General features: G+C 49.0%; 1 protein-coding gene across 1 annotated transcript; it reads right to left on the reverse strand.

Annotated features, from left to right (window-relative positions):
* Positions 1–2,520: 2,520 nt before the first annotated feature.
* On the reverse strand, positions 2,521–27,660 carry LOC311342460 (roundabout homolog 2-like; the record flags this gene model as incomplete). Its single annotated transcript, XM_084467286.1, has 12 exons — positions 2,521–5,919; positions 6,408–6,605; positions 8,667–8,936; positions 9,494–9,655; positions 10,490–10,672; positions 15,687–15,916; positions 17,403–17,666; positions 19,024–19,183; positions 24,337–24,462; positions 25,417–25,689; positions 27,113–27,240; positions 27,647–27,660. Coding segments are annotated over 12 exons (2,010 nt in total). The 3' UTR covers positions 2,521–5,917.

A 27,660-nucleotide genomic window follows, 5' to 3' on the forward strand; every position in this document is an offset into this window, starting at 1 on the left:
CAGGTCTCCCAGCAGCTGGGTTGACATGTGTGATGAATGGTGTGGTACTGGTAGGATGGCCTCTCACCTCGCCTCATTGTCACTAGTCCACTCAGAGGAGGGGAGGCTGGGGATAGAAGTCCCCACACTAACACTACCTGCTGCCCCCATGCACACACATACTGCAGCACACGCACACACACACACACACACACACACACACACACACACACACACACACACACACACACACACACACACACACACACACATACATACATACAGAGACACTCACAGACACACACACAGTCACACATACACATACACACACACACACACACACACACTCACAAATGCACACAGGCGCATGGAGAGACACACACACGGATGCACGCACACACACACACACACACACACACACACAAACACAGAACCTGATTCTCCCTTAGACAGACAAACACACACACACACACACACACACACACACACACACACAGTTGATACAGTATACAGTTGCACACCCGTACCAGCACACCTGGCTACCTACACACAAACACACACACATTATGGCAGATACTGTGTCTACAGACACTGCTAAAGAGTCCCATGCTTGCAAAGAAAACAAGAAAACGATGCATGTGCATAAAAAAGGACACACACACACAAACAAACCTATTTATCCACACTGTAATACCACGGGCAAACACAGAAAGACTGAGAAATACACTCAGACGTGACAAACATCTGATCCGATATAGACAAACTTTAAGTAATATGTACACATACACACACACACACACACACACACACACACACACACAGTGATTGTTGATAAGTGAATGTAATATGTATTTGCTGAGCTGGATGTTATTTTTTTCTGCCACCTTGCTAAACACTCCCATCCCCTCCTCACTCTTTGTCACACACAAACATGTGCACACAACCACAAACACACACACACACACACACACACACGCACACACCATCGTCTTCTGCAACAATCACACAGATAAATAGACACAGCAATTGCGCCGCGGCAAAACACACATCACTTCAAAGTGGGGGAGGGGGGGAGGAGGGGGGAGGGAGGTGAGGGATGGCGCGATGGAGCAACGCTGGCTGGCAAACGATGGGAAATAAAAGATGGGGATGGAAAAGAGCGGGAAAGTTGCTTAGTTGGCAAAGAGAGGAAGGGAGTCATTACTCCTGTGTGTCCCTCCCCCTACCCCTCAGGCTTCAGTAAAGGCAGAGGTGTGCACCCCCCCCCCCCCCTGATGGGTTTGTTTAAAGGGTCAGGACGGATGGCGGAACCTCTGCCATAAATATGGACGCCAAAGATTTGCCCAACCGCTTTTTTTCTTCTCCACCCCTGAGTTAGCACATCTTATATCACTGCTCTGCCTGTGTTGGAAAAAGACCGTCTGTCGTTTAACAGATCCCAAACCATGGCTTTTATTCTCTTAGCTTTCATTGTTCACTTTGTTCAGATGAAGGGAGTCAAGGTGACAGATAAAAGGCGGGAAATTGCAGACAAGAGGAACGGACCGTGAGCAGCAGAAAGAGAAGAATGAGAGGAAATTAACATAACCTCAACTGTTACAGTTCATATTCACTAATATAGTTCATAAGAAAGAGAGCAGGTGTAGAAGTAAAGTAAAATGATTCAAATATTTTAAGATGGCTTAATTGCTTACTGTACAAAAAAATATAACTTTTATTTGACCTTATTATTATTATTATTATTTTATTATTTTATTATTAACAACATTGGCATAGGTTTCCCTATGCCAATAGATTTAGCTTAGCTTAGATATGCCAAACAGAAACACTGATAATTATGTTACAAAGTCTTCTAAAATGTAATTACATTAACCAATGTAATATAATGTGAAACAGCATGACAAAATACCCACTTTCACAAGTAAAAATAACATTTAATGAAATCTAAGCTAGGAATCCAGGAAAAAAGCTAGGAAAATAAGCTTCCAACCAACAACATGAAAACCATGTATTTATACATGCTGTTGATCCAGTTCCAAACTGTTTTGTTTTTTAATCTGCATTTTCATATTTTACATTTTCTTCCATCTTACTTTCCCTGCAGCTTTCATGTGAAAGCACATGAAATCAGGCTGCCTGTCAAAGGGATTCAGGAGATTATAGTTTGTGTTTGAAGCCAGTGCTCCAGAAGAAGGAGCGTGCTAGGGATTGATTTGACATAAAAAGCCCAGTTGAGTCAGGAACTATTTGACACATTGACAAATACACCCGCGCATGTATACAGTTGTCACACACACACACCCCTCAACCAGGCTATGTCTGTTTATAGACTGTTCCACTTTGTTATCTATTAATCCAATGAGCGCTGAATTCTAACTGAATACGTTGTGTGGTAGAGGTCTATCTGTCCAATAATGGAGAGGATTGTGGGAAAATAGAATTTCCTAAGAAAAGATGTGATTGTACTCAGAACCGTAGGGACTTTTTCCGATTCCCTATTCTTTAGTCACAGAGAGTATTAGGCGTTTTTCTTAATTTTTCAAAAATATTTTTTTATTTGATAGTGATCCAGGTACAAGAAAAGAAAGAACATGACTTTATCTTACAGGACATGAGGAATGACACTGTAAAAGTTTATTTTCTCAATCCACGTTTTCTCTTGGACAAGGACATGCAAGTGAATACAGTAAAGTTGTTCTCTTTACAGAAAGAAAAGAGCAGTATGTAGAAATGGCATAGGAGCAGGGAGCCATCGCCTCGTCCCTTCACTGTACAGAAAGACGTCACCCAACAACTTTACTTTTTTTCTTCTTTTTTTAATCCACTTTTATAGCAAAAAAGGCGACACACAGATAGGCTACAAAGAACCAACAATATTGAGAACAAAGGAACAACAGAGAGAGAGAGAGTGAGAGAGAGAGAGAGAGAGAGAGAGAGAGAGAGAGAGGGGAAAAAGGGAGAGAGAGAGGTAGAGAGAGAGAGCGGAAAGGCCAAAGTTTCATTTTTTTTACTGTTGTCTCGACAAGCAAAAATGGTGAGCTTTTTTAGTTTTTTTTTGCTCCTTGTGTTCCGGAAAGGATTTTTAGTCGGTTAAGTTTTTGACATGAGAGAAGCAGCGTGGTAAACATGCATGACAAAGAGTGACTCGGAACCTTCTGGAAAACCATGGAATCTTTCTGTCGCCAAGCCGACCTCCGTTGAGGACCCCCAACTCTTTACTCACATAACACTCTTTACAAGGAACAAAAAAAAAAAGACATTTTATAGTCCACAAATCTTTATGCATATTTCACAATATACCTTTATTATCATTTTTAATAAATACAAAAACAACAACACTGTGATTCCAAAAGAAAAGGAAAAAAAAAAGAACAAGAGTATTAAAGAGACACTAAAAACGGCTTTGACGCTGGAAATATCAATATTAATTTGGTATGTTCTGTCACTGACATCTTGTTTTTTAAGTTGGATGGTCCAGCACGTTATACTTGGAATAAAAAGAAAAGAAAAAGAAAACCGATTGTTGAAAATTCAAAATGGCGGACAACAGTATAGGACGCGACAGGTGGGGATTGTTTTCAGCAATGGAACTGAAACAGCGTGACCGAGTTAGGAGATGCATATGGATATATACACAGATATTTATATATATATATGTATATACATACACACAAGCACACACACACACACACATACATCACCAAAATGCAAAATAACCTGAGATACTCTTTGCACCTCATGTCCAGAACTCTGGCTGGTGACAGGATGAGACGGGATGAAGACAACAGTACAACAGCGACATTGACAACCTTCGTCCTTCCAACCGTTAAAAACACTTCAAAACAAAAGAAGACATTTTCCTCGTCAAAAATGTTACTTTAAGCAGCGATTTCGTGTGTTTGAGTCCATAAAAGGCATTTTTTTAACAAATGAAAGGCAAAACAAAACCTAAAAAAACCACCACAATAGGGACATCGTTTTTAGAACATGGCGGACAAGAGGGTGAGTTCCATAGTACGTGGCAGGGGGGAGCAGAGAGGTGTTTTACAGTGGGAGTCGGGGGGAGAAGGGGTGAGACAGGAAGTGGAGGGCTCCTGTCTGTGGCTTTAGAGGACGAGGCAGTGAGACCTGCTGGCTCCACCACAAGGCTTATCTCCATAACAACCGCTCCTGTCTGCTTCAGAACCTATCGGCGTCTCGGCAGAAAGCTACACTATCCCGCTTCATTCGCTTTGCCCTTCGCTCTTCTCCAGTTCGGAGGCTCGACCGACGCTGCAGAGATGGCCAACCACTACGTGTTAATAGTCAAATTGAGGTACAATCTTCTGATTTAATCGAATAATGATAAAATACCAGCACTTTCACCTGACCAGGCTGGTCGTATGGACGCCGAATGTATTCTCGAAGTAAGGGAATTAAGAAGAGTAACTGAAACCCAAACAAATTAAGTGCTCTAAAATAAGCAAACAATGTTGAACATTGAGAGAAAGAAATAACACAAAATGAAAACCACAAAAAACAGGACCAATGTAAACCAATAAATTATCTCCTTCGGAACTTAATTCTGGAACTTTCCAGAATTATCTCTAAGGTACTCTAACATACAACAACCACAACAAAACAAATGGCGGACATCTTGAGGCCAACTGCAGTTGTGTCATGGACAGATGTATTTTGTAATCTCATATTTCTCCTCTCAGTCTCCCATAGTTTCAGCTGCTCCTTAGGTTAGGATAGGTATAGGTTAGGAGTCAAGCAACAATCGTATAGTATAGTAACCAGGGTGAAACATCCACAAGAGAGGGGAAAGAATACAATTAAATTAAAAACATGGTTAAAAAAAATTACAATAATCACAATAACCCCCCTTCCCAAATCTGCGTTAATGACGAGACAATGACTGAAGACCCTCCCAAAAAACATTAGAAGACTGCTTGTATATCTCAGATTTTAACCCTTCTCTCGGTTTGCAGGAATTACATAATCAACGAGAATCACAAGATCACCCCAATACAGTGAACCTCCGTGTGCATTTCATTCCAGCCTATCAAAAACAAAGAAACAATAAATCAGCAACGAACCTCCCCTTTAAGGAACTCTACCTTGTAGTAAGCCCACACCTACTGAATACAAGCCAACCGGCCTAAACTCTGGGCATGAGCTTTCCATCTGTTGCTGTCCATGAGCAATGCCCGGGCCGTTAATATATCTCTGTACATTAGTATATATTCTGATCTCTCTTTACTTTACAGTACAGAACACTCCTCTTCACATATCATCTCCGGTTCTTCATGTCAGCAGGAGTTTTATGTTTTTTGTGCTTATCACCAAGAATTGCAGTGCAAAAACAATAATTAATTAATTATAACAATAGTAATGGTCATTAATCAAATGATACCTATTAACAAACAATGGATTATTATAAAACAATTATTTTTTTATGGCACAATCGCCACGCAATTCACATATAATACAAATAACCAGATAAATCCCAACTGCACCTGTAAATAGAAAATAAAAAACTCAAACTGAATTAGGCTTGCATAGCAATGCAACAACAATTAAAAGGACATATTTACAGGAAACATATTTCAGTTATTTTCCACTGAGGGCAGTTCCTTTAACAAATTAACCGTTTCTCGTATAGAGGTTGTGTTTTACTTTTTTTCTCCTTTTGTTTGTTGTTTTTTTAACAAAAAAGAAAATTACAATAACGTTGGAGGTGGAAAATATTTTTCTCGAAGCACAGAAACAGTGAGATGCACAGTATGTCTGCGTCTGTACATCACATTTACAGTTCTGTGACATGGCCCCTCCTCCTCTGCCTCGCTCCGTCTCCATGAGAGGATACAGGAGAGGTCAAAGTTCATGGTTCACCTTCTAACGACGTGTCTCTTTCTCTCTCTCCCTCTGATGACGACATCCACCTGGCTGGTCACTCTGGAAGGGGAGAGCGGGAGGGAAAACATATATTCAAAACACGACAATAGCCCAACCGAAAAGGACCAAAATACAACCACGACATTTGGTTCCAAATATTGCAACAATAACACTGACTGAAAGTCAGACAGATACACAAAGAGTAATAGAGAGGTCTATCTGTATTTATTACAGACTGTACAGACTATTTGTACAGACATACAGCGAGAGTCAGAGAGACAGACATATACTGACAGACCGGTAGACAGACATACAATATATAGATACTTGATAGATAGACACTAGATATATAGATAGATAGACAGATACTAGATAAATAGATATACAGACAGACAGACAGACAGACAGACAGACAGACAGACAGACAGACAGATACTAGTTAGCTGGCTAGATGACTGGTACTATACAGATAGATAGAAAGATGGATGGAACGATAGACAGCCAAGACAGCCAGACAGCCAGTCCGTCAGTAAAGGAGCACCACTCACATAACTCTCCACAGTACTGGCCCTGTCCGTTGGCCCCCAGGAACTCTGCGTGCTCCGTGGCCGTCCACTGCTGCGGCTGCCTGGGGCCCTCCCCCTTGCGCGGCCCCGTGGAGCCCTTGGATGAGGCCGTGCCCGACGACGAACTGTGGCCCCCCGGGGAGGGGAAGCAGGGCTTACTGTAGGGCAGGCACCCCTCCTCTGGAACAGCACACACATTTAGGGATTAGGTTTGGACTACAACTGAACCATATCAAGCAGGAGAGGGCAGCAGGTAAGGGGTTTGACTCCCGATTGAAAGGAACTGGGTTCAATCCTCAATGCCCCGTTATAGTGGATAGCGAACCGGTAAGTGTGTCTGAGTCACAGCCAAAAGGCTCCGGGTTTGATCCCCGATGGGTGCGCCTTAGCTATAAAGAGAAAGGTGTCTTTAACGACATGGATCTGAAATCCCTTTTGATTCACTTTGGACCCACTCTGCTCATTTACTACAGGGCGGTAACCAGTAGTATGGGTGGTTTTTCTTCTTCTGTGCATCCTAACTGCTGTTCAGACCAAGGTGGGCCGTGTGCGTCACGGTGGAGGCCAGAGAACAGCCGACCCTCCATTGTCCCTCTGTCCCTACTGGACATCTGCATCACGGCTCTGCCAACAACAACAGGCACTGCCAGGGCACACCGCAGAGAGGACCCCGCCGCCTCACACATGGGTACCCCCACCACGGGACGGGACGGTGGGTGGGGGGGGGTAGGGGGACAACAGCGGGGCAGTGTGGGTTCTGGGAGGGGGGGGCGTTGACCCCCAGCAGTGTGTTCTCATCACAGCGCCCCCATGTGGTCCGTGCTAATGACTGTAACGGAGCGCCTCCTGCCTGGCAGGGGCAGGGGGCTCTGCAGGGCACCGGGCGTGATGGAGGTGTTCGGGTGGGGGTGTGGGGGGTGGGGGGTGGGGGTGAGGGTTGTGGGAACCACATAGGGAGTTGACTGGTTGTTGTGTTTCTGCTGAGGACACACCTGCCAGACTGTCTGTCTGTCTCATGTGGTGTTCTGGTGGTCTGTGTTATATATATATATATATATATATATATATATATAGTATAACACATAGGGCCCACTAACACACTCGTTCTAAGATGTGCATATGCGCACACACACACACACACACACACACACACACACACACACACACACAGATGCATATATTCAGCTGTGCATGTACTTCATGTACTCTGCTTGCAGACACAGACACACACACACACAAACACACACACACACACACACACACACACACACACACACACACACAAGTGGCCACAGATGGGCGGCATGGTTTGCATTTGGATTTCAGAGTGGCTGTTTGTGTGAGAAAGAAAGAAAGGAAGAAAGAAAGGGAAATCTTAGGCGATTAGAGTGTGTATCTCCAACGCCCAGGCCTCCTGCTTCACTTGGAGCAGAGCGGGCCCTGATTGGCTGGAGGGAGGTGGGGGGTTGGTGGGGGGTTGGTGGGGGGTTGGTGGGGGGCTGGTGGGGGCGGGGGTTATTGGAAGCCCTAGCGAGCGGCAGACAGTGCAATCTGTTCACGGGAGCAGAGTCTGGGCTCAGCATGGCCGCTATCTCCCCTCACTAGAGAGATGAGTGAGACGTCCTAAACACACACTTGGAGCCGGTGGGGAGGCAACGCGGCTGTCGTGTTGTTGACAGCACGTCCGCATCGACGCCGCACACGTTCTGGTCCTATAGAATGCAGACATGTGGACTTGACTCTGAGGTGGGATCGGTCAAATGAGGAAAATAAAAAAAGTCTAGTTTTATTTTTCTGTTTTGAAGCTAATAGCAGAAGTTAGCACATTTGTGCCGGCCACATGAACAGCTTTTAGCACTTCAGCCAGAGTGAGAACTTGGCCGGGAAACGGCTCCAAGCTGCCAACATTAGAGCTTCTTTGCTTTAGCTTCTGAAAAAAAAAGATGTTGTTGTGAAATAATTTTTTTTTTCCAAGTACTGTTTTTTCCAAGGACAAAGATCGTATAACAAGACTTAATCCGGCCTAGTTCTGGTCCGAGAGTCCTCCTCTTCCTCTTCTCCTTCTTAACAAAGGCTTCAAGGTTCCTCGACGTTTGAGGAACCTCGAGAAGGAACAAAGCCCCGACACCCCTCAGGAAGCCCCCTCGACACTCTGATGATGACGTGACTCCCTGCGATGACACACCCTACACACAGCTCTACCTCCACCCTGAACCAGGTCTCCGTCTTCCACCTCCATACCTGTTTTCTGGCCCCTGCGCCCGTCCTCCGCCCGCTCCATGGAGCCTCCCAGCCGGTCGCTGGGCTGGCGGTGGTGGAGGTGGTGGTGGTCCAGGGTGGAGCGGGCCTTCGGCTCCTCCTGCCCGGCCAGGGGGCCCGACATGGGCTGGCGCTCCAGGGACGAGGCCTTCCTCTCGCTCGGGGCGCCCACGCTGCCCACGCTACGGGCCCCCTGGATCCGCCCGGGCCCCTGGGGGAGGCAGGGAGGCGGCTCCGGGGGAGGAGGTAGGTCTAAGGGGGGGGGGGGGGGGAGAGAAGGACGGTGGGATGGTAAGCTGGTGAAGACATCACACACATAGACATGAGTCTCTTGGTTTCAGCTGAACGCCCGAGTGCAGGGGCTTTGCTTGGGGCTTCTGTTGCCATAGTTATCTTTCAGGGTCAGAATGGGCCGCGTAAGTAAGCACACGGGGAATTTACACACTAGGAATTTAGCACACAGGGAATTTACACACAGGGAATTTAGTACACAAGGAATCTGTCTTGGTGCATTGCTGCACTTGCTGTCCAATAAACACATAGAAGAGACAGTTCACCTTGGTGCTGCTGTACATAGTAAACACAATATGATTAACCCTATGAAACACAGTACATACACACTGTACAGCTTGCATACCATAATAAAACAGCATCAAATGAATACAAATACGCCATAGGATGACATTCTCCAAAAGTCTGCATTCTGGACCTTTCTCAACAATCGGAAAACACCCCCACAGCAAACCCGACAACAAGCAGTTGTTGTTGTTGATAATCAATCACTGGTGTCCCAGGGGCGCGGGGCTCACCATCTGCAGCGGGGTCCCTCCGGTGGGGCGCCGTGCCCTGGGCGCGGGGCTTCCGGGTGGGGCGTGCGGCCCTCTGGTGCCCCAGGCTGTGTGTTCCCACCGTGCTGCCGTCTGTCGAGAAGGGACTGCTGGGCCGCGGCCGGTGAGACTGTAAGCCTTTACCTGCAGGGCCAGAGAGAGGGAGAGAGAGAGGGAGAGGGAGAGAGAGGGAGAGAGAGAGAGAGAGATAGGAGGGAGGAGAGAGACACACACACACACAGGTTAGATGCCCGGCTTGGGTTTATAGATATGATGATGACGTGTTGGATAAAGTGAAGTAAAAGCGAAAGAGCATATAGACGGAAAAAGGACAGTTCAATTCATAAGTAAACCCCAAAGCACCATTTAGGAAGAATCAAGGTAACGCATCAAAGGCATCAAAAGCCGCAAACAGTCTAAGAAACAGACCCTGGGTTGGGTCTCGTCTTAACCAAGGCACCGCTCCATTAACACCACAGGAAGCCAGAGAGTGCAGAGAGCCGCAGAGAGCCTGGAGGAAGAACCAGGAGGAAGGGAGCGAAGCCTAAGAACCTCAAACAAAAACCTCTTGTCCCATCCCCTCGGATTGGACAAAACCCTGAGCACGGGCATGCAGCGAGCCAGAACACAACCCCCTCCCCCGCTGAGCAGAAGGGCCATCAGCCAATGAAGACCAGAAGAAGTCGAAGAAGAAGAAGAAGAGAGCGAAAGAGAAGGAGCGATCAGAGCAGAGCAGCAGGGGGGTCTTCGTCCTCCGTGGAAGCAGAAGTTGAACAGCAGTCGGCGTCAGGGTTGGGCTTTGCGCTGGGCTCCGGGGGGGGGGGGGGGGGGGGGGGGCGACGGGAGGTGGCCACAGCCAAAAGGCAAGCGGGAGAAGAAGAAGAGGAGGAAGGAGCCAGCAGCCATCAGAACAAGCAGAGCACAAAGTCTTCATCCTCTGTGGTGGGGGAGCAGGTTCCACGATGGCAGGCCTCACACCTCTCTTGCTCAGGCTGGTGCCCTCCAGCTGGTAGCCGGCCTTGTCGGCCGCCGCCACCAGGGCCTGGGCGAAGCTGCACTGGGTGAAGATGGAGCCGTCGGAGGAGCTGCCGTAGCTGGACCTGTGGCTGGAGAAGTTACGGTCGTCCTCCGACGCAGAGCCCCAGCCGTTCACCATGGACCCTGGGGAACAGCCGCGGGCAGTCAGGGGCCGGCTGGGCGGGAGTGTGTGTGTGTGTGTGTGTGTGTGTGTGTGTATGTGTGTCCCGGTGATATGAAAAGGTACGTACAAGTGCGCGGATATTATGTACCATAATGTGTGTTTGGATGAGTTTTTGGGAGTTTGGTGTGTTGATGTGTGTGTGTGATTGAGAGTGTATGTGTGTGTGTGTGTGTGTGTGTGCGTGTGGGTAATATTTATTATGCACCTATATGTACGTGTGTGTGGCTATTATGCACGTGTGTGTGTGTGTGTGTGTGTGCGTGTGGGTATTATGCACCTATGCACCCTTATTTTGAACCATGTCATGTTCAAAGCGGCTGGATGGAATGAGACACACAGAGGACAAATTCAAAGAATGGGGTTGGAGGAAGATATGCTGGTGCGGAACATCTGCTCTGCAGCTCTCTGTATTGTGTCTTGTGTCTTGTAATCCTTTAATGGGGAGAATGATTAAGCCAAAGGCCTCAGACATTAATGGTTTTCTACTCCTGTCCCTCCAGGGCTCTGCTCTTCAGGTTTAGACCCAATATTCCCCTTTTTTTCAAAAAGTTTTCGGTTCTGTTCTGGCATGCCCTCTTTCATCTGCTGCACACGTGCAATTCATACATGCATGCAGGTGTATGTGTACACACAGGCGCACACACACACCCCAATGTACGCATGTAGGCACACACCCGCACGCGCACACACACACGCACACACACACACACACACATGCACACGCACACACAGAGAGCCTGCAGAGTTTGCTGCTCTTTTGATGAGGAAGAATGAACGCACCTGTGCGGTGTGAGCTAGCTACAGAGTAGCCTGGGGTGACTCAGACAAAGCAGCTCGCTAACACTGAGCGCTGGATCAAACACCAGGTGGTACACACACACACACACACACACACACACACACACACACACACACACACACACACACACACAACCGTGCCCCTCTCTCGTCCCCTGCCACAGACCCAACCGAGAACACTCGCTCTAAGCAGGATACGCCGTCTAAGACGAGGGAATCATTCATTAGAATGCAAGAAACAGCAGGATTTTAATGCGCAGTCGAAATTCAGAATGGTTTGGGTCTAATTTTCACAGCGCAATCGGATTATTCAGAAGAATAACGGGGGAACAGAATCGGCTCCAAACTGTCATTGAAAGGAGAAGTGGAATCTAGACATTGCTATGCCTGTTTTTCATTTAGCGTATTTGTCTTTTGTCTTTTGTTTTGTCGTTCTACTCGGGATTCCTGTGATTGCTTTACAGACCCGTGCCAGCAGATATTCCCTTCTGGTGCTGTATGTTTATGCACAGTATGCTTTCATCTGGATGCCCGTGTGCGCTTGGTAGCAGTTCCCATTACTAAGGCTGAAACAAGCGGTTTAAATACGTACATGCATCCGCATGCCAATAAAAATACGTTAGCACGTTGGCAGGCGACGCTGAACACAGGCGACTTATGCGGCAGATTTCTAAACAACTGGCTTGGCTGACGTTGTCAAAGAGTGATTTCAATTTGCTATGCTTATGAGGGATGTGCTTGTTAAAGCATATTAAACACACACACACACATACACACACACACACACACACACACACACAAACATACCATACATAAAAAAAAAACAAATGAACGAAAAAACTGAAATGTATCAAGGTAGAGTAGAAGTTGTAGGGAGATAGAAAGAAAGCTAAAGGAGATCCTAGCGCAGGGTCACACAAATGGCAGGCCAAACCCTTGGGCTAGACTACAAAAGGGGATGAAACAGAGGGGATGAAGTTCAAGTTAAACCGAAAATGCATGTGAAATGAAAGAGTGTGGTCTTTTCGGCTACTCCTTCTCCTGCAAATCGAAAAAAAACAACCGGCCAGCTTCCAAACAGTTAGCCTTCTGATAGCTCCTCAACCGTCTCTATTGAATTCGAATCCCTCCTGGATTATTGAATATTTAGCTAACTAAGCAGAGAAAACTTCAATTGCTCCGTTGCCATGGATCTAACCAAAAGCCTCCTCTACGCAGTAACTACCTTCAGCCCTACTGAACTTCAGCCAAGCTACGTTACTTTGAAACTCGTGGTCTCTCACAAGAGTCTTTCCCCTGGGGGACACCAGTGGAGACAGTACAGACAGCGGCGCTCCCGGGTCCAATCCCCCCACAAAGAACCGAGTAGATAATGAAGTGAAGGCAGCGCCAGCCAAAGCAGCTCCTCCGGTTCAGCCCGGGACCACTGCCTCAGTACATCACATCACAGGACCACTGTTTAAGCTGCGCCCGCTGCCATTTTCAAATCGCTCCGACCGCCCAGAAACTTTTTCACTCCCGATTCTCAGGACTCCAAATTCCAGTGAACTGAGCGCACAAAATCATCACCGTGAGCTCATTTGAATAGATATCTCGCTGTATTTCCACCATCTGCATGAAACATCTTTTGCAACCTTTATAGTATCAAAGTAAGCGCTGTATGTGTGTGTGTGTGTGTGCAGCTCGGCCATTTGATCACGTTCTTGATCCTGAGCAATGGGCCAAGCCGTGTCGTCTAAAGGAAAAACCTAGCTGGCCCACACCTCGCCGTGCTCCACGCACTAATAGAGCGAGGCCAATAAACGGGAAGACGAGATGGCTGCCGTAAAAAGCCCCGCGCGCGCCGCGTCCCTCCCTGCCGTTAAAACGTGATTTACGCCGCGCGGAGCGCCCTCATCTGCATGTCATTAAGCGGGGAAATCATTCTCCCTGACGAGTGGGCGTCGCTCCCCCCCCCGTCCCGCCGCCGAGAGACGTGACCCCACTCCCCACAAACCCTGGCTACGTTTTATGGCCGGGTAATAGCCCTGAACAGCCTTTTGCTCTTAGCTAACTGTGGACATAACAGTCAGCTCTGACGGGAACATCCAGGCTGCGGGCTAAACCGACACTCTTCCCCCCCTGGCAGCTCCAGAAGACGCGGATAATGCCTCGAGTCTCACTAGGACTTTGTGGCGGAGGCGAGACGCGGCGCCTCCCTAAAAAGCCAGCGGATCAGGAGGATTCAGATGCATCTGCTGAGGAGCGTCTTTAATCATCTCCCAGCGTGGAGTGAGCCGTCGGGGGGGGGGGGGGGGGGGGGGCTCCCGGCAGACGACGGGCGGGCTGACGAATGGCCCCCAGAGGCACAGCTCGCTCGCCGGGGGGAAATGTTTGATTTACCGGCCCTCGGCGAAACATTAACAAAACAGACCTATTTCCATGTTATTAAAACAATGAAAAATGTATAAAGTGGCACTTGGCAGGGGGATTACACTCTGTTCCACTACGCCCACCTCCTCCGTCACCTCCTCTCCCTTCTCCTCCTCCTCACAGGAAACAGTGGCAAAATGGCGGCCGCCATAAATCTCACAACTCTTCTCCCAACGTCCACTTGCTCTATTTCTTTCTTCCCCCCCACCTCGCCCCTAACCCCGGAGCTGAGGGGCTGAGCGTCTTGCTCTGTCGCGCGATGGCCAGCGAGGGGCGGAGTCAGATAGGAAGACGTAGCGCTGTCTTCAGAGTAATACAGTGCAGGAGCGATGCGGCAGATTACTGCCCCCCGGTCGCTGCTTTATATATTCCTCCAAATATATCAGCCAGAGCCGAGTGTGTCAAGGCCGGCTCACAGCCCCACGGTAGGCTGCACCCCCGGGGGGGGGGGTGGGGGGGGGGGCTGGGGGGGGTGGGTGTCACCACCGCCGGCACGGGCCAGCCGACAGCCCTGTCAGACGCTCTGCCCCTCTTTTTTTCTTTATTCCCTTTCGTTTCCTTTCCCTCCCAATTTCTCCTCAGCCGTAGCCTATCTCTGGTCATCTCCCCTCGTCTGGCTGTCTTCTCTCTCTTTCTCTCTCTCTCTCTCTCTCTCTCTCTCTATTTTCCTCGTCTCGTATCGCTTGGAGAAAAAAGAAAAAAAAGAATTTTCAGACATCGACCGCCTCCGTCTGTCCGAGACGGAAATACCTACAGTATCAGCGATACGTGGGAGCGCGAGGTAACGGGACACTAGTGTTTATTGTCACTGCTTCACCCACCGAAACACGCGGTTCTCCAGCCTTCTGCTGCGAGCAGTTCCACCGCTCCTCTCTTAGGCCGGTGGTTCTCTGAGATAGGCCAACGGAGGGGACTGTTGTGGTGCTATACGGCGGCCATCGCTGGCTTTGACCGAGTTGTCTACCATTCTAGTCATGTCCTTGGCGTGTCCCCCCCCCCGACAGACGGCGGTAAAAGCTTCCAGTGAGTTGTAAAAATGGAAATCCTGCCTCCAGACCGGAATGGAATATGCCGTACGTGAAATGGATTTGAAAATCTCCAACGGGAGAGATAGGAGCGTCGCCGGTTCCTCAGCAGGGTGTTTCAACTCAAATCACAGTCCCTTTCCCTCGCCCTGCCTCTCCGTGCTCTTAATTCTCCTCCACCCTCACGCTTCTGTTTAAAATTCATGGGACTTTCTTATCTCTTTTCCTGGAGGAAGAATTGTAATTCCAACCCGCCTCCCCCCAAGGTCTGCAACAAAATGCTTAGAAGTCTCGATTGAGGCGTATTTAGGAGGCATGTTCACACACATTAGCACACCAATTATCAAATTAGCACAAGACAAGCCTCGCAGAACAGTTTTTTAGTTTTCTTACTGTGTGCAGGGCTTAACAATGGAGGCAAAGGCAGTTCCCATTTTCAACAGGAACGAAACAGACGGAGCACGTTGGTGGAGGATTGGGGGGGGGGTACGAAAAATACAATTAAGAGCGAAAAAACCGTTCAGTTCTTGCGGCACCTGTGTGGAAAAAAGGCATGTGTTGCAGTCTTCCAGTAGGAGAGATGCTGTACCCCAATCTGCACATAAATAATAAAATAAAGACATTTTAAATTCACTTTAAGTTGCTTTTGCATGGAACCATCATCTAAAGAACCGAATAGTCAACTGAAAAGGTGTTTAAATCAGGGTTGGAGTCCCTGGCGGTGCACCCGGGGCCTCACCTGTGACAGAGCTGTCCAGGTTGTCCATGCTGGACCCCGGCGTGTGTTCGATGCCACGGTGATGCCTGACCCCGTAGCCTTCGTCCTCCTCCTCTTCGTCCTCCTCCTCCTCCTCCTCCTCGTCATCGTCGGCCAGGTCCGTCTCCAGGTCCGACACCAGGGTGCTGGAGACGTAGCCCACCGGGGGCGCCGGGGCCTGGGGGGGCGGCAGAGAGCCCCCCTGCATGTGCCTGGTGAGAAATTGAAAGACGGGAAAAATACGTTACATATAGTCAAATATTTCATATTTCGTATTTATAGTATTTTTCTCGACGGGTTGAGCTGGCAGCAGGAGACGCCGCCGACGACCGGTGTGGTGAAATATGCCGAGAGGCAGAAAATCCCGAAAAAAAATATGACATCTCGACAAGACGACATTTGGAAAAAAAAAAAAAAAAAAAAAAGTGAAAAATCTTTCACATAAAACTGTCAGGCAAATTTTAGCGCGCCCGTCCGCATTCAGCCCTCTGAATACATTCAGAGCGTTCCGCCGCATTTCCACCCGCGCCAGCCGCTCGCATGCTAACACACAATGACCCGCTAATTGCAGCCGTACGGAGACACAAAAGGCTCGCCTTTCAGACCTGTCGACACGCGCCGATCCCCCCCCCCCCCCCCCCCCTGCAACCTCTCCACGCCGCTGACAGGCGGGGCCTGCTCCGGGACGTCAGGACGCGTTCGTTGTTGTTGTTGTTTTGTCGTTTTTTGTGACACGCCGGTGGTCTGCGGCGAGAGACTTCCCCCTCGTAATTACCGCCGGCGGGTCCTCCTCCTCCTCCTCCCCCCCCCCCCCCCACTCTTCCTCATCGTCGGAGACGCTTCTTCAGAACCAACGTAGTCATTACCGAGCAACGTGACATCTCCCGTCCCTCTCTCTCTCCCCTGCCCCCGCACTGTAACGAATGAACGCCACTCGCTCATTCTTTCCCTCTGTCTGTGGCAACAGGCTGAAGCCCGGCCCTGAATCTGACTTGCATGAGAAGGAGCGGGACAATACACGGGGGGGGGGGGGGGGCGGGGGGGGGTGCGTAACAACGACGGCGGGCTGGGGAGTGAGCGCTGTCGCTCCGAGGCAGGGAGGGGTGCAGGGGAGTAAACAGAAGCAGTAAACTAAGTGGTTGCACGGGCCTATTAAAATGAAATGATTAATGGGCACATCTGCAGTGCACAATGCCTGAATGCACAGGTGTCATGTGTGAGAATACCAAAGGGGAATGGATGAATTGTTGGGAGAGAGAGGAGTATAATAAACCGTAGCGGCTGCAGCCTTTATAAATAGCATACGGTGGATAGGTGCAAGGTAATGATCACGACCACAGATTCAGTTACATTCATCTTACTTCAGAAATTGACTAAGAGGAGCACCGGTCAAACACATTAGAACAGCAATTACTCGCACATCATTCTTAACCGTTAGACACTTAGATACTATTCCAGAAAAACAACCAATAAAGAATCTATGGTCCGATGCTACATGTCATTCTCTCTCTCTCTCTAACCACTTTCCTGTCGCCACTTTCCTGTCGCTCTTTCCTGTTCCATAAGGGCACAAACTCCACAAAACAACATACATGTCAGGCATCATAACTACATAACAACGTGTAGGTTGCAGTTGGATCAAAGCCATCATCCGACCGCCCGACCCAGCGGCCGACCCTGTTCTGAGGTGGGACTCACCACGCCTGCTTGGCCATGTCCATCTGGTAGGCCCGGGTCAGCTCGTCCAGGTGGGCCTGCAGCATGGGCTGCATCTCCTCCCGGGGCGAGGGCGTGAGCGTGGCCGTGGACTGCTGGCCGAAGGACACGGCCGCCGGGGACGAGGCCACGCCCCGCACCGGCGGGGTGGGCACCCGCTCCTCCTCCTCCTCCAGCTCGTCCTCCATGCCCTGGTGGAGGTAGGTCTGCACGGGCATGGTGGGACCCCAGCCGTCGCTCTCGTACCTGGAAGGGCAGAGGCGGAATGGATGAATCCATTGTGTGGTAGGAGACAGGTGGGGCGCCGAAGGCAAACCGGTGTTTTACATTATTCAGTGTGTGTCGAATCAATCTATAATGCATAACGCCGGAGAACAAGTGTGGATCTAGAGCAGGAGACTAAAGGCCGGGGGTTACATCGATGTCTGCGACAGTAGGCGGACAGAGTCGAGAGGCGGAGAAACGCAGAGGGAAAGGACAGGGAGACACGGCGGACACTTTGCGACCTTGACAAACTTCAGCAGAGGGGATCCACGGAGGGAATAACGGGGCCGACGGAGCTTCAGTTCCCCGCACTGGCTGTGCTTATACATGCTGAAATAATACTGGCCATAAAAAATATTCATTAAGGAAATTTGTCAGTGCACACTCCATAGGACATAACTGTTTTAATCTGCCGCCATTAAGCGTGGCCGTAGATTTACTGTGCACGGGTCTCTTCATTTACCAGAGAGCCTATTAAAAAGGATGAGACTCCCGTATTGGATGTAGACACTAGAGGACAGCGCATCTACATACGCACTCTGTCTACGCTGAACCAAATACACTGTAGGCTTTGGCTTTGTGTAAACTTTTACTTTATAATGTGTGGGAAAAAGGTAAAATCCCACACCTCGACTTTACCTTCACTGTGTCTCTCCTTGCTTATAGAGATTGTCTTTCAAGTGTGCAAATCAGCAAATGGTTTAATCTCAACCATCTGTGGTGGTTCCACATCAGGGTTTTTTTCTCCCTCCAAGATGAGATCAAGGGATTGTGTGATTATCCGCGGGTTTGTTGCTTTGGTTAAGGAAATATGGTGGCCATCATTGTTTTACACTCTCATATCTTTCGAACATATGTGTTATAAAACAAGATGGATTGTACTTTTGCATTACATTAAAGAGAACGGGGCTGATACTGTTTTAATGTATATTCATGCGCATAAATATCCCTGAAGGCAAGCATCTATCACTCTGTTTTCTTCAATCGGGATATGGAAGTTAATCACATTTGTCCTTTCAAGCAATGGGCCACTTGACCAGTATAATTGTTTTCATATTCTCACGACTAACACTTTTGTAACAGAGGTGTGTGCCTGTTTGCGTGCGTGCGTGTGTGCGTATGTATGTGTGTGCGTGCGTGCATGTGTGAGTGTGTGTGTGTGTGTGTGTGTGTGTGTGTGTGAGCAGCTGCTTGTGAGGAGAACAACATGGAGTGCAACAATGCACATGTTTTCCAATCATCTCCCAGCTCCTTCAGGTTTACCCTGAAGGACGTCTGAGCTAGCCAGCTTCTGGAGCTGGCTCCAGCAGCATGTTGGGCGTGCGTGCGGCCTGCTCACCCTCCTCCGTCGTGGTGGTCGTTGGGGTAGTGGTCCATCTCCGTGCCCGGCAGGGGGTGGATGGGGGGCGGGGGCAGGGGGACGTTGGCCCAGTTGGAGCCGTTGGCTTTGGTGGGTTTGGAACCCGGCTTGGTTTTCTTCTTCTTGCCTCCTTTCCCGCCTTTGGAGGAGAAATGGGGGGGGGGAAACGACCAGACGAGGGTTTAATAAACCAAAAAATGAAATTCAAAAGGACATAAACAAGCATGGAGAATAAATCAATTGGTGCGCAGAGTAAGTATGCTGTGTGTGTGTGTGTGTGTGTGTGTGTGTGAGTGTGTGTGTGGGTGCTTGTGCGTATGTGTTCATGCACTGTTTTCAATCTGGGAGAAACAAATGGGAATTCTTAACAACGCCGATTCATCACACACACACACGCTCGCAGAGTAAAGCAGTGAACATAAATTTAAACTGCATTTGAGCAATACCCTGTTTAGAAATGCTGTACACGACTTCAAACAACGCACACACATAAAAAATGCACACGTGCACACAAAACTTCAATGGCCTCTCCCTTTCTTGTCGGCACATCCGCGGCCAGTCTCAAGGCTACCTGATTAAAGCCTCTTCCTATTGATTGACAAGGCTGAGCAGCCTGAAATCTCCATAGAAACCAGATAAACACTGCTTGTATGTGTGAGGGTGTAAGGACTGGGGGGGCTGGGGGGATGGAATCAGACCTTTGTACTCCACTCATCCCTCAGTGAGTGCACCCCCCCCCCCCCCCCCCATTCCCCTTTCACACAAGGCTTCGGGGTTCCACAATGAAATATCTCACTCCAACGCTGCGGTCATAATGAACTGTCACCCGGACCCCTAATGGAATTCACTGAGGGTCTATTACCACCGTCGTTTCTGTTATTACACCACAGAAACCCTCCAGCACCATCCATTTCCCCCACTGCTCTGCTGTGCCCTCCAACACCGGCTTCTCCTCTCTGTGCCACATCCATCTCTATAAATCTGCCAGCCTGTGTGACCCGGTCAATACAGTGGGGTTTATATATGATTCTGCGTGTAGGGTGAAACCCGTTCTTTTCTTCATGCGTTTGACTCGAATTCACAGAAGCGTAGAGTATAGTGTATGTGGTGATTCCATCGAAATAAATCCAAATACCAGTCATTACGTTGAGATGAGAAGTTGTAACTTTCAATGGAAATGTGATTGCAAACCACAGTTTTACTGCCACGGTTGGCTGGTCGCTAGGCGACAAAGCATTAGATTAAGTAATGAAGGTGTTAAGTAAGAAGGAAAAGCATCGTACCATCATCATAAAGAAGAAAAGCACATCTCTGCAGCAAAGTGTGCTACAAAGAATTATGGCTGCTATCCCTTCCAGTTTCATATTAGCATTCGCTTTTGTAACTCATTTTCAGCTGACTCTGTGTTTACATCTTTGTGATTTATTTTCCGCCATTAAAGTGTGTAAAGAAATAAGGATGGGGAGCCTGCAGGTGTCTGATTATAATATAATTAAAATGCATGAAATCGGTGCTGTTATTGTGAGTAAAAAGGCAAACACAAGAAACGCTATGCTACCCGTGTAAATGTCAGTGATCATGTTATTTCCCCACCTTATGTCTCCGCGTACGTTAGCGCACGCCGAGTTAATGCGTGTCGGAAAATTTGCATCTGTGAATCCATTCATGGCAAGCTGCACAGCCCCGCTCTGCCAAGCAACACCTCACGACTAAATCCAGAACATTCCCACAGCCGCCGTCGCCAACCACACGGCCTCCTGCACGCCCGCTCCGAGGATCTCTTTGTCTGTCATCTGTTGGTTAGCCTGCCGCTGCCAGAGGCCTGTAATCACCCCGTCTCCCAGAGCAGCGGAAAAAGAAAAACGGATCCCAGGCTGGGAAAGGAAGCGTGCATGTGGTGTGTGTCTGTCACACGGTGTCATCTGATGAACCTGGTCCGGCCGTCCCCGGCTGCACATGAACTACTGTCTCTGAGCGAGGAGGGAAAGGGGGCTGATGCATGCTGGGAATGTTCTGCCGCAGCCACACCTCAGTGACGCTACAGAGAGGCTCAATGAAACGATGAATTCGAACTCTCGGAACATAAAAAAGACGGATTCCTACTAAGATATGACTCAAATTATTAATCCCCGACAGGAAATGTGAAACAGACAATAATAACAGTATGTACGTTTAAGAACGTGCAAAAATTCCTACAGAAATATCTGCACACACTATATGAGTTGTAGAATTGTGAACGCAGAATGTAAAGGCAGACACAACTACAGCTTTATATATAAGTATTGCTTTCCCCTAAAACACCAGCGTCAGCACGGTCCAGAACAGAAGACCCATCTCAACCGGGAGGACGGCTGCTCAGGGATCCACTGTGGGCCGTGGAAGTGGGAGGGGGCGCGTGGCGGAAGAGAGACTTGTCAGGCCAAGATTGATAAAGAATAGGAGTAATAAGGGAAACAGTGCGGGCCCGCTGGCGGCAGGAGGCTCCACTGTGTAAGTCTAGTGTGAAGGTAATTGGGTTTCCTAATCGCACCCCGGGGCGCTGCTCGACTTTTACCAATAAAAGGCGTGCTGACGTGACTGTTTAATCACAACACCCCCCCTCGCCAGCCCCCCAAACCCATCACCTCCGTCTCCACCGCTACACAACTCCGGCCATCAATATTGCAAATGAGCCTCTTCAGGGAAACGGACGAATGGCGCTGGAAATACAACATCTTCCCTCGCCCCCTCCAGATATGGAGGATTCAGAGGAAATCAGGACAGAGGAAAGCAGCAGACAGTGGGGGCTAGCAGCTGGACAGGCCATACACATCTTCAGCCGCCCACAAAACTGGGCCTCCGCTGTGAGCGGAGCTAATACTAAATGCGGAGCCGGGAGTTTGGGTTATTTATATTCCAGGTCGGGACACTCCCAGACTTTAACTGCAGGGCTGCTTTGTTTTCCTTGGGTTTCGCCGACGTTCACGGATGAAAGGCAACGATCGGAGAGGGCGGACGAGAAGAGGGCCGGCAGCCAATCAGAAGTGGGGGCCAAGCGGACTGAACAGCAGTAGCCACGGTGTCCAAATCACTGACCAGTGGTGTTCCCTTTAGCTCGCTTTTTTTTAAATAAAGGAGGCGATAGTAAATCACTGGATTGGATAACGCAAATTACAATTGTGGACGAGATTGCGGCTGCGGATTTACAGGAACTACACCATCTCGGTTTCCTGCTGGACCTCAACCATAGCTCCAACCTAACAGCTCCTACCTCCTAGCAAAGCGGAGGCCAGTTTTGCAACAACAGCACGAAAAACACGGCCAACATGCAGATTACCACCTATACTCGCCCTCTCTCTCGCCCTCTCTCACTGCCGTTCTGAGATCGCTTTAACAAACACCACCACATCCCCCAGTGGAAATCATGGCTGCCTTGAAAGAGACTATTTCTGCTTTGGTTTTATCCCCCTCTCACTTTTCTCTCTCTCTCTCTCCTCTCTCTCTCTTTCAGACCTGACAGTCATTATTTCTTCCCTATCCTCGGAGGCAGAGGAACCACCGTCGGAGCACCAACTTTTCCCTCCATACTACTTCAAACGCTTTACTTTTAGATGAAGCACAAATTACAGCTCAGCTGGTGCAAAGTCTCTGTATTACTGGAAGCTGTGCTGAATAAAGGGGAATAATTTGGGCGGCGAACACAGCGATATGGAGTAGAAGAAGACGAGGAAGAAGAAGAGGAGGAGGAAGAAAATCTATGCATTGCAGAATATGCTTCTTGACTACAAGACATCTAAAGAATAGAGCCTTTGAAGCATTCATTATTATTAGCATCCAGCCATATATTTATTAATACAGTCTCTTTCTAGTCCATGCTCCTGTTGTGCCTGCGCTCGCGTCTTCAAATGGGGTTGCCATGAGGTGCGGATACAAACGGTAACCTACAGGTGGGTGCTGCAGTGCAACGGCCCAATCATCCACAATCCTCCTACCCAAGTGAAATAATTAGGGGGCCAATACACCCGATTTGACTCTGCACTTTAGTTTTTATAAAACTTCAGCGGACCGCGCTGCGGAGGAGGAGGAGGTCTAGCATTAATGATGTGTATGTCTTGGGCTGACCTCTGTCAAGCGCCTTCATTAACCTGTGAGGAGCCCCACAGTCCAGTCCTGCTGACAGGCCCGGCCTGTCACAGAGCCCCAGCCCGGGCTGCGTACCGGCTCACGGAGGGAGGGGGCCCGGTTAAGGCCCGAGCATGTAACGCGATTACAGGGGAGAGCGGAGGAGGGGAGTGCGGGCAGTGGTGGAGATCTGCCTCCGTGTCCTATGAATGACATTGTAATTCTCTGAACATGGCTTTTAGTGTGGCTGGCCGCCATTAGTGGAAGAGGGGGAAGAAAAAAAGGGGAGGTATTTTTCACCCCTTTATCCAGCCAAGCGTCTATGATGGCTGATGTGTTAGTGACTGCGGCTCGACCACGCTCTCGCCGTCTCCCTCTCTCCTTTTCGCTCTATTCTCCTCTCTTTCTCCCTCCCTCTCTGTCATTCTCTCTCACTTTTCCCTCTCTCTCTCTCATTTTCTCTCTATTCCCCTCTCTTTCTCCCTCCCTCTGTCATTCTCTCTCACTCTTTCCCTCTCTCTCTGTCTCTCTCTCCTTTTCTCTCTATTCCCCTCTCTTTCTCCCTCCCTCTCTGTCATTCTCTCTGACTCTTTCCCTCTCTCTCTTTGTCTCTCTCTCCTTTTCGCTCTACTTCCCTTTCTCTTTCTCTCGCTCTTTCTTTCTTATTCTCTCTCTTTCTGTCTCGCTTTCTCTAATTCTCTCTCTGTGTGTCTCTCTCTCTCTCTGTCTCTCTCTGCTCTGTAAAGCAGCAGTGAAACACAAGGCTGGTCCAGACCCTCCAGCCATGGCTGGGACCCAGCATCCCAGTCTGTGTTTATAACAGTCCATACAAAAAAAGTACTTTGTTGCGCAGAGATTCTAGCTCCATTACCTAATCATAACCTATCATGTCTTAACATCTGACACACACACACACACACACACACACATCTAGAAAAAATGGCAAAAATACCTTCATTTGCTCAATTCCTGTTGTTCCACAATATATAATTAATGCGTACCCAAAGCATTTTGAGGTTGAGGTGAGCAAAAGCATATTATTGGTGGGGGTGGACATAAACATTGACAGGATGAGTGGCTTGCACATGCAATTAAGGGACCAATCAAGCCATTAAGACACCAGTGATGAAGCCAAGCGGTGTCGCCACGGAGATGACCCAGTTTGTATCCGCGCTGCGTCAGAAGACCCACCTGAGAGGCTGCCACTTCGCTCTGAGCTGTTGTGAGAGCTGGTGGTGCTGAAATCTTGTGATTGGTTGTGTGGTATTCTATTTGACAATCCCTCTGCCAATCGGTAGTCGGGCATGAAAAGGAGTGCTATAGTGGAGGGTTAAAGGGAGAGGGGGGGGGGGGGGCAAAAACATGACAGTGGTGTCAGGTGACCGGCAGTAAGCATAAGCACATGCAGACATGCAGTTAGAGCAACGGACATGCAGCAGGTTTTTTCTGCGGTTAAATATACTTCTATGTTTACTTAGATATATTGATCTAATGTTTGATCTAATGTTTTGGACTAGTGATAAAAAGTAGATGAAATAAAATAGATTATATTATTCAAAGAGCAAAGTGTCTTTAATCTTTTAAAAGGCACAGAACTGAATTAATTGCTTTACTTAGTCAAAGATATAATCATATTTAATGGCATGTAATCCAACTTCTTAAAACAACGCAAATGCTCTAGACCGGCTCTGTTAAGATGAATTAATGTATTTTGGTCAGTTGCAAGATGAGATCATAAAAAATATATATTATATAAACCGAGGCAGAACCTGACTATAATATTATAGCTCTTCATGAGGTTAAAAAATATCCATCCTCAAATCCAGCCTCATTAATTGGGATTATTTCCTTTATTCAGCAGAGGTTCAGAGGTATTCTGAGTTTAGCTGAGTGAGAATTATGTTGAAAGCCAAGCCGAATGCTGCTGCCCCACAAGGTAATAGATGGCTGAATAAATTACGTTAATAAAGGCTGCATTTTCTGTTTATATGCGTCTTTCTCAGCCTTGCACGGTAACCAACAAAGTGTTCACTTGGGGGAGAAAATACAGATAAACACCGCTGTGTACCAGCAGACGTAAGTACATGAAAGTACCCCCAGAAACCTACAGTCTCCGTATTGGTGGTGGAGGAGTCGTTACCGTTTTCCCGAGGATGGAAAATCACATGGTGGCTCTATGGTTCAACAAATCAAACAAGACACATGCATCCACCTCTCCCGTATCAACCCATCCACCCAGGTTCCCCCGTCTCCACCCCCACGGGGACTTACTGTTGTTGCAGGAGTTCTTGTCGGGCAGGGAGTAGCCTAGGTTGGCCATCTCCTGCTTGGCCTGCAGCGAGGCCTTCCACTGGGCCTCGGGCAGCTCCACCGCCAGCTCGTGGATGCTGCTGGAGTGGAGGATCTGGGTGGTGGCGTAGGGCGTGGCCTGGGATGCCTGGCCGGGGCTGTTGTAGTTGGCCTTGGTGGTGAAGTCGATGCTGCTGTAGATGGCCCCGTCAGACAGCATGGTGCCCGATTTGTCGCTCTGGCCGTTGGGAAGGTCTGAGGAGTCGGGAGGGAGGGGGAGAGGTATGAGCGCCGAAGACTACAGAGTGTGTTTTTCAGTTCTTATTTATATCCTGGCCCGAGGAAATAATTTATATTGTGTTGTTTGAATGGAGCAGAGCGTTATGTATACATGCAGCAGGGCTGTGTTTGTCATCCGTCATTCATCATTTGCAAAGTCTATTTAAGTGTATAAGAATAAGAATAAAGAATAAAAGTGAGGTGGCTTTGATGTTGGATCCCCGATCGTCCAAAGCCTACTTACTCCATAATAACATGCATGTGAATTCAATAACTCCACTCACTCAAGTTGGGTTTGGATAAAAGAGTCTGCTAAATGAGTGACCGGGGAACAGAAGGAGATCTGAGACAGCACACATGGTCAGCTCTCAGGATAGAATAAGAGCCAAAGAACCTAATTAGCAGCTCTGCATCCGGCCACGATGACCCAAAGGTCACGGATGTGCGACTCCCAAGAGGGATTCTCCAGAGAATAACAGTCTGCGACACACACAGCTTCCAGGTCAGCTCATCCCTGAACACTTAACATTTCCATCCCGCTGCTAAAGCAAAATCCATCCCGTTTTATTCATGCGTTTCAAACCCCGCTCAGTCTTTTATTTTTTCTCTCGCTCTCGCTCTCTCCTTTCCATTCTCATCTCCATGCACGTGAGGCAATAACACCGCCACTCTGCTTGTGTGTGTGCATGTGTGGGTGTGTGTGTGTATGTGTGTACAGGAAGGAAGCGGTGGATGCGGGCCTGCCGTGCGCGGCGGTGTGGTTTGCATGCCCAGCCAAGGGGAGATGATGTACAGCCATGGAGGAAGCGTCCGCATCTGCGCCAGTCAAGCTGTGCCTGTCCTTCACGACTGGCTGCCCAGGACCATCTTTTACTCTCTCTACACACACATCCCACATCCACGGCTCTCAAACTCCCCCCTCCAGCCCCACCCAACCCCATGTTCAACCCCCCCCCCCCCCCCAATCCCCCATTTGATACTAGCCACGCCCACCCCCTGTACACACCACTGTCCCTCCCTTCTCCCTCCGTTCCATCCCAGCCCCGCCCACCACCTATTCAACCAACCCTCGCCTCTTCCCTCCTCTTCTCCTGTGTGTGACACGGCACCAGGCCCACCCATTACTCAGACCTGGCAACATGAGGGGGGGAGGGGGGGGTAACTGTCGGTAACGCTCGACTCGTTCTCTGACGCCGTAGATAAATGTATATTCAAACACGCATACATGGGTATACAAATCTCAAGGCATGCCCCAGGAACAAGATAAACAACCCCCCCCCCTACCCCTCTCCTCCACGCCGCTGTACAACACAGGGAACAGAAGATCCGGTCCTAGTCCGCAAGATCCGGAAAACAGAGACGGCCCCTTTGACCCAGGACGCCCTCGGCGGTCACTCACCTCCTCGGCCGAAGTTGCTGAGGTCGTTGGGCCCCCCGGAGCCGCTGTTGACGGGCAGGCTGGTGGCGGGCCAGGAGTCCGCCAACCAGGGGTACCCCGGGTCGCTGGCGTTGAGCAGGCCCGGGCGGCTGGGGGAGAGAGGGCAGAACGCGGGGCCGTGAGAGGGAGCCATGGGAATGAACATCATGGCTTGATACAGTCTTTAATCACTGCAGTGTTCTCACTTCTCCCTGTACATGGACATCTATTGTTTGTGGGCGTACACCAAGACCTCGTATCTGAAGAAACCCCTGTGCTTGAGCTGCTGAAGAACCGCACAACCATACAGAGCTACAGATCTCCGACAGATCGGACTGTTTTTTCGCGTTTACTTTGCTTTGCCGCCGCAGCACCGCCCCGGTTTCCCTCCGGGGGGGATTCATTAAGTGTTATCTGATCTGATGGGATAGAGCCGTCACATCCCATCACTACAGGAGAGGCGAACAAACACATCTACGGCAATCAAGAGCGAGCGAACATCTGTTTGGATGCTACCACATCGTCTGCAT

The sequence above is a fragment of the Micromesistius poutassou genome, assembly GCF_964030765.1.
Source record: "Micromesistius poutassou genome assembly, chromosome: 4".
Classification (NCBI taxonomy): domain Eukaryota; kingdom Metazoa; phylum Chordata; class Actinopteri; order Gadiformes; family Gadidae; genus Micromesistius; species Micromesistius poutassou.